This window comes from Ascaphus truei, chromosome 4 (genome assembly GCF_040206685.1).
Source record: "Ascaphus truei isolate aAscTru1 chromosome 4, aAscTru1.hap1, whole genome shotgun sequence".
Lineage (NCBI taxonomy): Eukaryota > Metazoa > Chordata > Amphibia > Anura > Ascaphidae > Ascaphus > Ascaphus truei.
The window spans coordinates 44,720,673-44,732,048 of record NC_134486.1 but is presented as its reverse complement, the minus strand read 5'-3'; the positions used below and the strand labels follow the sequence as shown (position 1 = coordinate 44,732,048).

Below are 11,376 nucleotides of genomic sequence, written 5' to 3'. Positions count from 1 at the left end.
AAGCTTTATTTGACAAACATCCATAAAAAAGTGTAAATGGATCCAACACACACACAGTATCCCAACGCATTTCACGCTGCTCACAGCTCTACTAGTAGACCCTCTGATGAAGCACTGTGGGCCGTGTGAAACGCGTTGGGCGACTGTGTGTGTTGGATCCATGTACACTTTTTTATGGGTGTTTGCCAAATAAAGCTTCCAGATTGTTTATATCCAATCAGTCTGGGACCACATCTGTGATGGTTTGAATTGGCCTCTTTGCACGGAGTCCTACATCATCAAGTTTTCTTCTTTCTAAGTCTGGTCTAGTCTAGGGGCCGTCACTCTTTTAATGAAGTGACGAGTGAAGTTGCGAAATGTGTCGCAGAGGTTGTTTTGGAGGAGTTCTGACCCCGTTAGTGATTTGTAGGAGAACCGGAGTGACATCACCATAAGCTGCAGCACGGGAGTCACGCCAGACGGCATTACCGCCGCGCAATGCGGATCTAGTGATTACTTGCAGAAAAGCCCGTACTTTATGTACCTTTTTATTTTATTATTTAATAAATACTGTTTACAGTCTGCACTATGTGGGTTGTGTTTGTTGGCGCTTCTGTTTTTTAGTTTAATATAAACTTATTAAGGGCACTTCTTTACCTGAGATCCAGTAACCAAAATAAATTCACCATGTACTGAAGACCTGACTTATAAATGTTGCTTTTTGATAATCTGCTGTTATATATACTCTGCCATATTGTGGACACCTGTAATGATAGATACAGGTGTTTCTGTTAAATGATAGAATGTGATGACAGATATGAGATATCCTCTTGCTGTAATGTTCTGTGATATTGTTGACTGTAGATAGACATGATAAATACAGATATTGTGCTATTTTTTTGACTGTCACATTCGATGTTCTGTCATAGTGTGGGCTGTTGAAGAAATACTTGCAGCTGTAACAACACATTTGGTACATACAGTAATATTGATGGCATTTGACATGATATCTATAGATTCTCAATCATATGAGCAGCTGAAAAAATAGACACGGATGTTTTTTCACATTGGGGCCGTTGTATTAATAGCTGTAGTAGATTGTCCTATTGTGGGGTGCGGAAATTATAGATATGACAGAGATGCTCTTTGTCGACTGAAATGATCAATTTCATACATACTGTACACATGATCCGGAATATTGTCCGTGAGCTGTAACAATAGTTAGAATAGACCCTGATGGTATTGCAGTACATAGGATAGTTTCCCATGATCTGACATGTTAACAGTTAGTTGTTCTACTAGTTATGATAGAAATGAAGGATCTGTCACATTGACGTCAGCTGTACTGTATTAACAGATACAATACAAATGGATGATCTTCCATACTGATAGGTAGTAGTAATAAGTGCAGCTGTGCGGCCATCTTCCCAGGCAGCCGTTCCAAACAATTGACATGAATGGGAGTTACCAACTCTGTGTAAATGAATTGCATGTGGTTTCACTCACACATAACAGCTTTGGCATTTTAGATTGTAATGTAATTGTAGAGTCCCAAAAACATGTTTGAAGAGAAGATAACAGCAACATAGCTCTGATTCCCCGTTAAACATTTGCTTTGACCATCCCATATGCTGTTTGTATGCAGAAATGTCCTGAAAGGTTGAGTTTAGTTCCAGGAGACGTTAGGACGTAGGTTAGCATACAGTAGTACTAATGTAGAGGTGCTGTCATCGAGGCAAGCAGCTGGTGACAGCATCTGATACTCTAGGCACAGTCACAAAGTTTACAGCGCAGTGTAGAAAAGGACATATTTGCTCATGGTCCTTTAACACTTGACTCAAATGTTTCAATTCATCATTGAGTTTCCCAACCTCCTTTCTTAAAGATGAATTCTCCTGCTCAAGACATTCGTATTCCTGTCAAGAGAAGAAACAAAGTGTGACAATGTGAAGTGTTAAGTAAAGTACAACAGTGCTTGAAAAGTAACATCGGTGAGATGAAATCACGAACGTAACAAGGGGGTTATTAATGCAGCTCTGTACGGGTTATGGTTCCAGAACGGGCCTTAACTCCAGTTCAAGTTGATGGCGATTAACAGCCATTTGGGTGCGTTAACCCATAATGGAGGTTGATGAATCTGGGGAGAAATATCTATGCTGAAGCCACCTTGTTATGTTAAGTTGCAGGGGGTGCGCTTCTTGGAACTGGGGCAAAGCGTTCGTACCGCTCTGCACTCCACGGTTGAAAAGTATCTCTGTAGATGTGCTATGGTTCATACTCATTCAATGAACGGAGCGGAAAGCTTCCTGACTAGAAGACGGGCACATAGCATATGGAATAAGGGGCACAGACAGAAATGTAGGGGTTCAAAATGCCATTTCAATTCAAAATTCAGTTCTAAGTACAGAGAATTAAATGCCATTCAAATCATTGAATCTAATAGTGAGCGGTGCTAGTGCCTTGCAGTGAGTGACACTCAATGTGAATGAGTGACACTTGGCAAGCATATTGTGAGCATAATTCAGGAGAGAGCTGGCGCTCAGATTTAATCCTGACTTGTTGTGCTTTTAAGCGAATGTTGCAAATGTCACCCTTTTAGGTTTGGCAAAAAAAGTTTACTTTTGATCCAAAAGTTTGCAACAAGTTCGTGTAATGCTAAAATGTCAAAGGGTATTTGTAAATGTATTGCACACGTATTGCATGTGCAAATTAATTTAAATTCTTTTCACTTTGAAGATATGATCGAACTTCAAAAAAATCCAATGAAAGTGGCATGGCTGCTGTATCGGCACTTTAACAAACGTGAGACTGGGAATTTCATGGCTGCTGTATCAGCACTTTAACAAAAGCGAGACTGGGAATTTCATGGCTGCTGTATCGGCACTTTAACAAAAGCGAGACTGGGAATTTCATGGCTGCTGTATCGGCACTTTAACAAAAGCGAGACTGGGAATTTCATGGCTGCTGTATCGGCACGTTAACAAAAGCGAGACTGGGAATTTCATGGCTGCTGTACCGGCACGTTAACAAAAGCGAGACTGGGAATTTGAAACAATGGCTGTTTTGCTAGAACTGGTTCTTGCAAACTCCTCAGACAGCTCGGTCAAAACTGTGGCAAAGCACATTTTGTCAGGTTCTCGTGTCTCTAATGGGCAGAACCAATCATATTGTCCTTAAAAAATAACACATTTACTAAAATATGAACGTTTTTTTGCTTTTGTCTTACATAGCAAGGATGTTTTTTTACTCCCCCGATGTAAAGGATTTATTATTATTATCATTTGTTTGTAAGGCACAAACATATTCCGCAGTGCGGTACAATGGGGATACAGAGATTTGATACATTGAGAAACAATGCCCCTCCCCCGAGAGTGGAAGTCAGATTTCTGCACGTAGCTCTTGGTTCTTTCTATGGAATCTTCCTCTTTTACATACATGGTGATGACATTGTGATAACATCTCACACAGTGAATGAGGACAATGAACGCGTGTGGTTTGATTTGTAAAAGATATACTGTACTTCCCATGTACACAACTTCAATACAAAAACTTCAAAACAAATGCCTGCCAGAATTGAATAAAATAAATAAAATGTGAGATCAGGATAAAAGGATAAAACAAAAAATAAAGGGCTATTTGTACGGGAAAAGCATCACAAAAACTTGAAATACTGAGAGAGAGAAAATCAGTATAGTTCTCCTTCCACTGAGGGCCTGTCATTAATGGAATGTATTGTTTACAAATATGTAACTGGACACGTGTGCAGTAATGGGAAATCGAGCCAGTAGCAGGTTTTGAGCTGTTGTGTAAATAAAATGCATTTAGGGAAGATTGAAGCAAATAATTTATTGTGCAGTATATTCCGAGGAATACCGTTGCCAGTGAATAGGTTACGCGGAGGCTACACCTTTAAAATGTGAGTGCATTGGATCGGATATTTACATACACATCACACACGAGATAAGACACACTGCACAATATTGTGTTTCATCTTTCTTTCGGGGTCAAGAATCTCTGCGCTCCCGTAAAGATTGAAGAAAAATTGGATAACAAAAGAAACTGTTCATTTAAAGGGTTGTGAGCTGTGTTTTACCATCTATATATATATATATAATATACTTTTTTTTTTTTTTTTACCCTTTTCACATCACTACCTGTGTTTCCTTTATATTATGACAGTTTCATATCTTTAAATACACTTGTAGAGTTACGTATGTTGTCATTTCTTTTATATGTTCACTATTTATCACTAATGTTTATAATTGATTAACAAGAGCAGCGCCCATCACACTTTTTGGTGCAAATGGTGACAACCTAAAGGCCATATCTACTATGCAGTCTTCTGCCATTACACACCTTCTAGCGCTGGAAGAACACCTTAACGTCCAAGAAAGTCAATGTTTCCTTCCAGTAGTCTTCCAGCACAGGGAGGGGTGTTATGGCAGACCACTGCATAGTAAATATGGGTCTACATATACCCCTTGGTATAAAGCAGCAATCCAAGCACATCAGGGTTTTTCTGCGTTATTTATTTATTTATTTTTATTTTACATAGTATTGAAGCAGGAGGTCTCCGGAGCTGAACCCCATTAATTTCAGCTCCTTGCTCACCCGAGATTTTTACCTCCGTATGGGGTGTCGGTATCTCCACGCTGTTTAAAGGTCCTGGTCACGCGGGCCAATAGGAAGCTGCATCGGGTGACATCACGGCTTCCTATTGGGCCGGGGGAGCTTTGAACACCGCCATTACGAGAACCCCAGCTCCCCAGCCAGAGCTGCTACCCCACACCCCCCAACGGAGGTTAAGTATCTAGGGAAGCAGGGGGTCCCCGGAGCTGAAATTAATGGGGTTCAGCTCAAAAGAACTCCTGCTTCAATCCAATCGAAAAATGGAATAGATCACACACACACAAAAAAACGTGTTATGGTAGAGAACTGCGTAGTAAATACGTCTCTATATCCCTTGGCTTAATTGCCCTGTATTCTTGTGCTGCCCTTTTCTGCTGCCAGTGAATGCATCAACAACTCAACATTGCAAAACAAACAATGATGTCTTTACGTCATGTAATTTGTCTGCTTTCTGCGTCTGTTTCTTGCGACTTCTCTGGGCGGCTACTCTGTTCTTCTCTCTCCTCCGCACCTTCTGTCACTCACATCCGAGCCCTGAAAGACAGAAGCACACAGGAGAGGGGTTGCATGGGAACATGCACACAGGTGTACACCGCAGAAGGATATGCGATTAATACCACGTAGTCGGCAATTCAGAAAGGGAGCACTTGAATACTGTGAGTTCAAATGAAAACACTTAAGAGTCTATGTATCAGGAGAATTACGGAGTGCGTTTCGCCATTTTTTGTGGAGCACCATGGCATCAGATGTAAGAAAACCGTTTGTTATATCTGGTACGGAAATGTACTTAATCTCGGTGATGGTTTGTTGCGGGTTGCAGGTGCTACATCGAGGCACCACATTCTAATCTGTGTTCTATGTAAGGTGCGTGGGGGTGCCTGATATCCTCTCACATTCCTGACTTCAGTGGGCAGGTCAAGGTTACGTGGTCTCTAGACCAGCAATCACATGATGCTGATGCCGCCTCTCCGTGGCATACTGGTTCTATGGACATTTTGTGGACACTGAAAGGATAAAGAGAGGGAGGTGATGTACGTGAAAAGTGACATGATTCCAGCTCTGCCAATGTGGGCTGATTTCAAAGGGAGAGGAGTAGAAAGGATGAAGACCAGTTAGCAGCTTAGTTAAGGGGGGTAATTCTAGATCAGCTGAAAACACAGAGTTCAATGGGGAATTGGCAGCTTCAGAGTATAAAAAAAGTACGCCTCAGTTAATGGGTGCAGGAAACTAGTCACACACACGCACGCAACGTAACGAGGGCTAATTGTAATTTTGGGGGCGGGACTAGGGGCATGGCGATGGGCGTGGCTAGGTGGCGAGTAGATTTTTTGGTTCGGCGAGTGGATTTTTGGGTGATTTGTCAAGCACTGTGTATGTGTATGTATGTATGTGTGTGTATGTGTGTGTGTGTATGTGTGTGTTTATGTGTGTGTTTGTGTGTGTATATATATTTATCAAAGTGCACAATGTTAATAAATTATTTATTCTCACGTCTTTTTTTTAATTTTTAAAATATTATATAATATACACACACACACACAGCTTCCCCAGTGACAAACAAACACACAGACCACATCAAAGTGACACACACAGTTACCCAGTGACACACACACACACACACACACACACACACACACACTGACAGCTTCCAAGTGACACACACACACAGTGACTGCTTCCCAGTGACAAACACACACAGAGAGACAGCTGCCCAGCGACACACACACGGTACCCTTCCAAGCCTGTCGCTCACAGCAGCACGGACCCGCACACACAAAAAGTGTGTGCGTCAGCTGCACGAGCGTTCGCACAGGCGCGCGCGCGCCCAATATATTACGGACCTTCTTCTTTTAGGAGGAAGTGTCCTGCAGTATTGGTCTCCCCAGCGGGGGATGAGCGCTGTGCACCTGAGGCAGTACATAAATCCAGTGACTGCACCTATTTCTTTCCTCTACAAATACATGGGTACATTAGGTGAACAGGGTTATACATGAAATATATATATATATATATATATATACTGTCATTAAGGTTATGGTGGGTAAAAAAAGTGACAAAAACCCTCCACAGTAAAGCATAAAGCAACTGTAAATATTACTGTATGTTCATTTGCATGTCTTAGACAGGTCTGCAACCCTGTCTTTCCCCATTGTCACCCAGCATACAGCGCTTCCACTGCAGCAAGGGATTCTGGGAAATGACATGCAAATGAGCACTCAGTGCCACCTTTTGTCTCAAGCTCGTATTGCACAAGCCAATCCTCAAGCCAATGCATGCTGTTTTAAACACAGCTTTTAAACAGAGGCTGGGATGAGATGCAAAGCCATTAGACCTACTCACATACATGTTTCAACCTTGATGGGTATCATCAGTGTGAGGCTGGTCTTAATGGCTAGCAGGTTTGAGACTAGACTAGGTAATCACCACTGTCATTAAGGTTATGGTGGGTAAAAAAAGTGACAAAAACCCTCCACAGTAAAGCATAAAGCAACTGTAAATATTACTGTATGTTCATTTGCATGTCTTAGACAGGTCTGCAACCCTGTCTTTCCCCATTGTCACCCAGCATACAGCGCTTCCACTGCAGCAAGGGATTCTGGGAAATGACATGCAAATGAGCACTCAGTGCCACCTTTTGTCTCAAGCTCGTATTGCACAAGCCAATCCTCAAGCCAATGCATGCTGTTTTAAACACAGCTTTTAAACAGAGGCTGGGATGAGATGCAAAGCCATTAGACCTACTCACATACATGTTTCAACCTTGATGGGTATCATCAGTGTGAGGCTGGTCTTAATGGCTAGCAGGTTTGAGACTAGACTAGGTAATCACCACTGTCATTAAGGTTATGGTGGGTAAAAAAAGTGACAAAAACCCTCCACAGTAAAGCATAAAGCAACTGTAAATATTACTGTATGTTCATTTGCATGTCTTAGACAGGTCTGCAACCCTGTCTTTCCCCATTGTCATAACCTTAATGACAGTTAAGGACAGTTAAAAGCGCGGCGCGACGGATTGGTCGCGATCGCTGGAAGTCATCTCTATTTCATTTTCCAGCGATCGTCGCGTCGCCGGCACTATAAGCGCAGCCTAAGACATGTGAATGTGCTCACAAGTGATATTCTTTATTGGCTACATGCTAACGGGGAGTTTTTTTTGTCGCTTTTTCACCCACCATAACTGCAATAATCTCTCTCTCTCTCTGCTCTCTCTCTCTCTCTCTCTCTCTTCCTCTCTCTCTCTCCTCTCTCTCTCTCTCTCTCTCTCTCTCTCTCTCTCTCTCTCTCTCTCTCTCTCTCTCTCTCTCTCTCTCTCTCTCTCTCTCTCTCTCTCTCTTCTCTCTCTCTCTCTCTCTCTCTCTCTCTCTCTCTCTCTCTCTCTCTCTCTCTCTCTCTCTCTCTCTCTCTCTCTCTCTCTCTCTCTCTCTCTCTCTCTCTCTCTCTCTCTCTCTCTCGTCTGCTTTCTCTTTGCAATGACAATTATGTAGATAAGGGGCTGACTCAATATACTGCGATTGGCTAAAAACTGCCATCAACTGAAATACTTTGTGTACTGAATCAGCGCCTTAGAAAGAGGAAATGTGGTTTAAGAACGTACTTCGGTGCTCAATGGCGCTCCTACAATAGGTCTAACCAATTAGTAACAATTAGTAACAGTTATACCTAAGCGAGGGTACTTTCACTGGTATTCACTGGTATTTTGGGCTTGGTTTTAAAAAAACTAATAATCGTTTTTTAGTTTTGCCCTAGCGGAATTTGGTTTTGGCTTTGGATTCTAAGAATTGAGCAAAATGAAGGGAAAAATAAAGGGAGGAACATTTTTTGAACGTCCACTTTTTTTTTGGAAAAGATCACTGTTTTATTTTTTCGTTTGCGAACTTAAAATGTTGAGTATGACTTTTTAGGGGGGTTTAATTCAAATTTCACTTGGATTGAAAAATGTGTCCCAGTTTGGACCACGTGAGCCTGCTTATCTTTAGTTATATCAGCGCAAAGTGTGAAAGTTACTAAGAACATATAGTCTAACTATTAAACAATGTCACCATTTACTGAGTTTTACCATTTACCAACAAACTAAGTTGTACACATTCATTTTTGCACATCCCAGCTGCTGGTGATAGCCATTTTTTTAATTCCAAATACAATATCTATTCAAGGCAGGGTTGCTACCACTCCAGGTTTGACCCGGAGACTGCGGGTTTTGGCCACATATCTCCGGGCCACGAGTTACCTTGTAAACCTTCGGGTGACGCCCTGTGGCGGCTGGCGTCCTCCATCATCTCTCCCGGCAACTCCTGTCAATATGGCCACGCAGCATCAAATGGCGCCATGACAACGTGAGCTCACGTGACACCTTGGCGCCATAAGGTATCCCCTTGTCATGGGAACTTGACACCGCATGACGTCGTGACATCATGCAGCGTCCCATTGTTATGGTAACGAGGCGCCATTTGATGCCGCGTAGCCATGGTGATGGGGGTTGCAGGGGGAGACGTCGGGTAGGTGCCAGAGGATGTTGGGAGACGTGGCCCCTAAAGGCAAGTGCTAAATTAAAAAATGTTATCTCCGGGTTACCCTTCAGTAGAAGGTGGCAACCCAGATTCAAGGTCATTTAGTGGGAGAACCCCTGGTATTTGATGCTGGTGCCTACATTGGTACCTAACGTCTCATTGCTATGTATAGAAAAATGAATCAAAGTATACATGGGAGGGAGAGGAAGGACCTAGGACAATGTCCATGTGTCTTGTCAAAAGCAAGCACGAGTAATTTGGTTAAAGGAGCAGTCCCTCCTATCATGAAATAAAACTAAGGACAGCAGCATGTTTCGTTGGTTGAATGTTGTCATTGGACAATATTCAGTAAGTATTTTTTTTAAATTGTGTCAAACTTTTATATTTTCCATGGTAGACAACAGCTTTGAAGAGTTCTACAATAAAAGTGACACTCTGAGAGTGCTTGTTTCCATGTGATTACCCAGAATCCTTTGCTGCAGTGGAAGCACTGTATGCTAAGAGATCATGGGGAAAAGCGGAGGTACAGACCTGTCTGAGATGTGTGAATGGGCTCACGTGTGATATTTTTATTTGGAGAGTTCTTTCAATTTGTATCTTTGGGTAATAAGACTATTTGTCAGTCCTCAAAACTTGAGGTGAACTGCTGTCTTTGTTTTGTCTATTGTTTGTGAAGTCATTATTTATAAGTAAATAGCCTTCGTTAACAGACCTGTCAATTCACACGGTTTAACCCCGAGTTGCCCCCGTTTTTTATGGTTTCCCGGTGCAGTGTTGCACTTGTGCCTGCAGGGGTTAAGTTGGGGACTAGCAGATACAGGGAGTGTGAGCTTCCTGTCACTAAAATGCAGCTACTTAGGTGCGGCAATAAGACCGCCAATTGAGGAACTTAGGAAGCTGTGTTAGGCTGCGCTTATAGTGCCCGCGACGCGACTTCGCTCCAAAACAAAATAATTTACTCCGTCACGAGTGCGTATAGTAAGCGCGACGGGCGACGGAGCGACCAAAAATTTGGAAGCCGAGTAAATTTGATTTTTCAGAGACTGTCGCCACATGTGACTGTCTCTGAACCAATCAATGACCCCGTCGCTAGTGACGTTGCTGAAAGTTAAATTATAACTTTCGCGGGTGGCGACGGGTGACGTCATCAGTCGCGTCGCCGCCCCCTGCACTATAAGCGCGGCCTTAGGGACACCAGCAGGATGCAAAACTGCAAATGAGGTACCCCCAGCATCCCGCTCCCTAAGACCCATACCCACCTTCTCCCTCACTCGGGCCTCCAGTGTCTCCCTCGCAAAGGCAGTGTCCACTCCTCCCTCAGAGTGAGGCTTCCATGGTCCCGGACCATTAAGGCCCCCACCTCCCGCTCCCTCTCATGGCAATGTACACTCCCTCCCCCACCGCCCGCTCCCTTCTTTGGGCCATCAGCATCTGACTGCTGCTCCCTACTTAAGGCAGTGTTGACTCCTTCCCTTAGAGTGAGGTCCCCATGGTCCTGCTCCCTTAAGGCCCCCACCTCCCACTTCCACTAAGGAACCCAGCATCTACCACTCACTCCCTGATGCAGTGTCCACACCCTCCCACCCGCCCGCTCCCTCCCACCCGCCCGCTCCCTCCCACTCTCAGGACCCCAGCACCTGCTCCCTTCCTTAGGCCACCAGTGTCCTCTCCCTCTCTCCCTCCATGAGGCCAAGGCCACTGATAGCCTTTTCGGGACCCAGGACACCCGTGCTGTATGAACAATGCATGGATTGTTGAGCAGAGAAATATTAACGCGGACCTGGGCGGAAGACGGGAGGCGTGACCTCGGTGGAGGAGGGTCAAGCTGGTGAACGATCGCAGAGCCACCGGGCCGCTCTCCCCCTCTCCCCCCCCCCCCCCCTCTGCGGCCCTGCCTCACACTGTGAAAGAGTTTCCAGGGCTGGCAGATATGTAAAAGAATGACTTTGATGGCGATTGCATCTTTCTAAGGAAGCTGATTACACTGATAATTGTCTCATTTTATTTTTTATCCTGCTACGTGGGACTCTCCCTTTAAATGAGAATTGCCTACAGTTGAATGCTGTAACAGATGATATTTAAGATAAGAGCAATTTACATGTGTCATCAAGTACTCTGCCACGACCAGGATTCATTTAAGGCCTTAAAGCCTCAGGAGTCCTAGGTTCCACCTTTTAACCAGAAAAATATACAGACTAGAGAAACACACAAGATAGCAAAACGTTTCCGAAATTGAGGGCAATCTTTTCAAAAGGTTCTA

The 11,376-nt window shown here is 43.6% G+C and overlaps 1 protein-coding gene across 1 annotated transcript in view; it reads right to left on the bottom strand.

The window, feature by feature from the left end:
- Window positions 1-217: 217 nt before the first annotated feature.
- Window positions 218-11,376, bottom strand: part of BATF3 (basic leucine zipper ATF-like transcription factor 3) — a 28,123-nt gene continuing 16,964 nt past the window's right edge. Inside the window, exons 2-3 of the mRNA XM_075594921.1 lie at window positions 5,039-5,122; window positions 218-1,895 (exon numbers count right to left, since the gene is read on the bottom strand). Of these exons, the coding sequence (XP_075451036.1) occupies window positions 1,707-1,895; window positions 5,039-5,122 (273 nt within the window). The 3' untranslated portion in view covers window positions 218-1,706. The remainder of the gene's footprint in view (window positions 1,896-5,038; window positions 5,123-11,376) is intronic.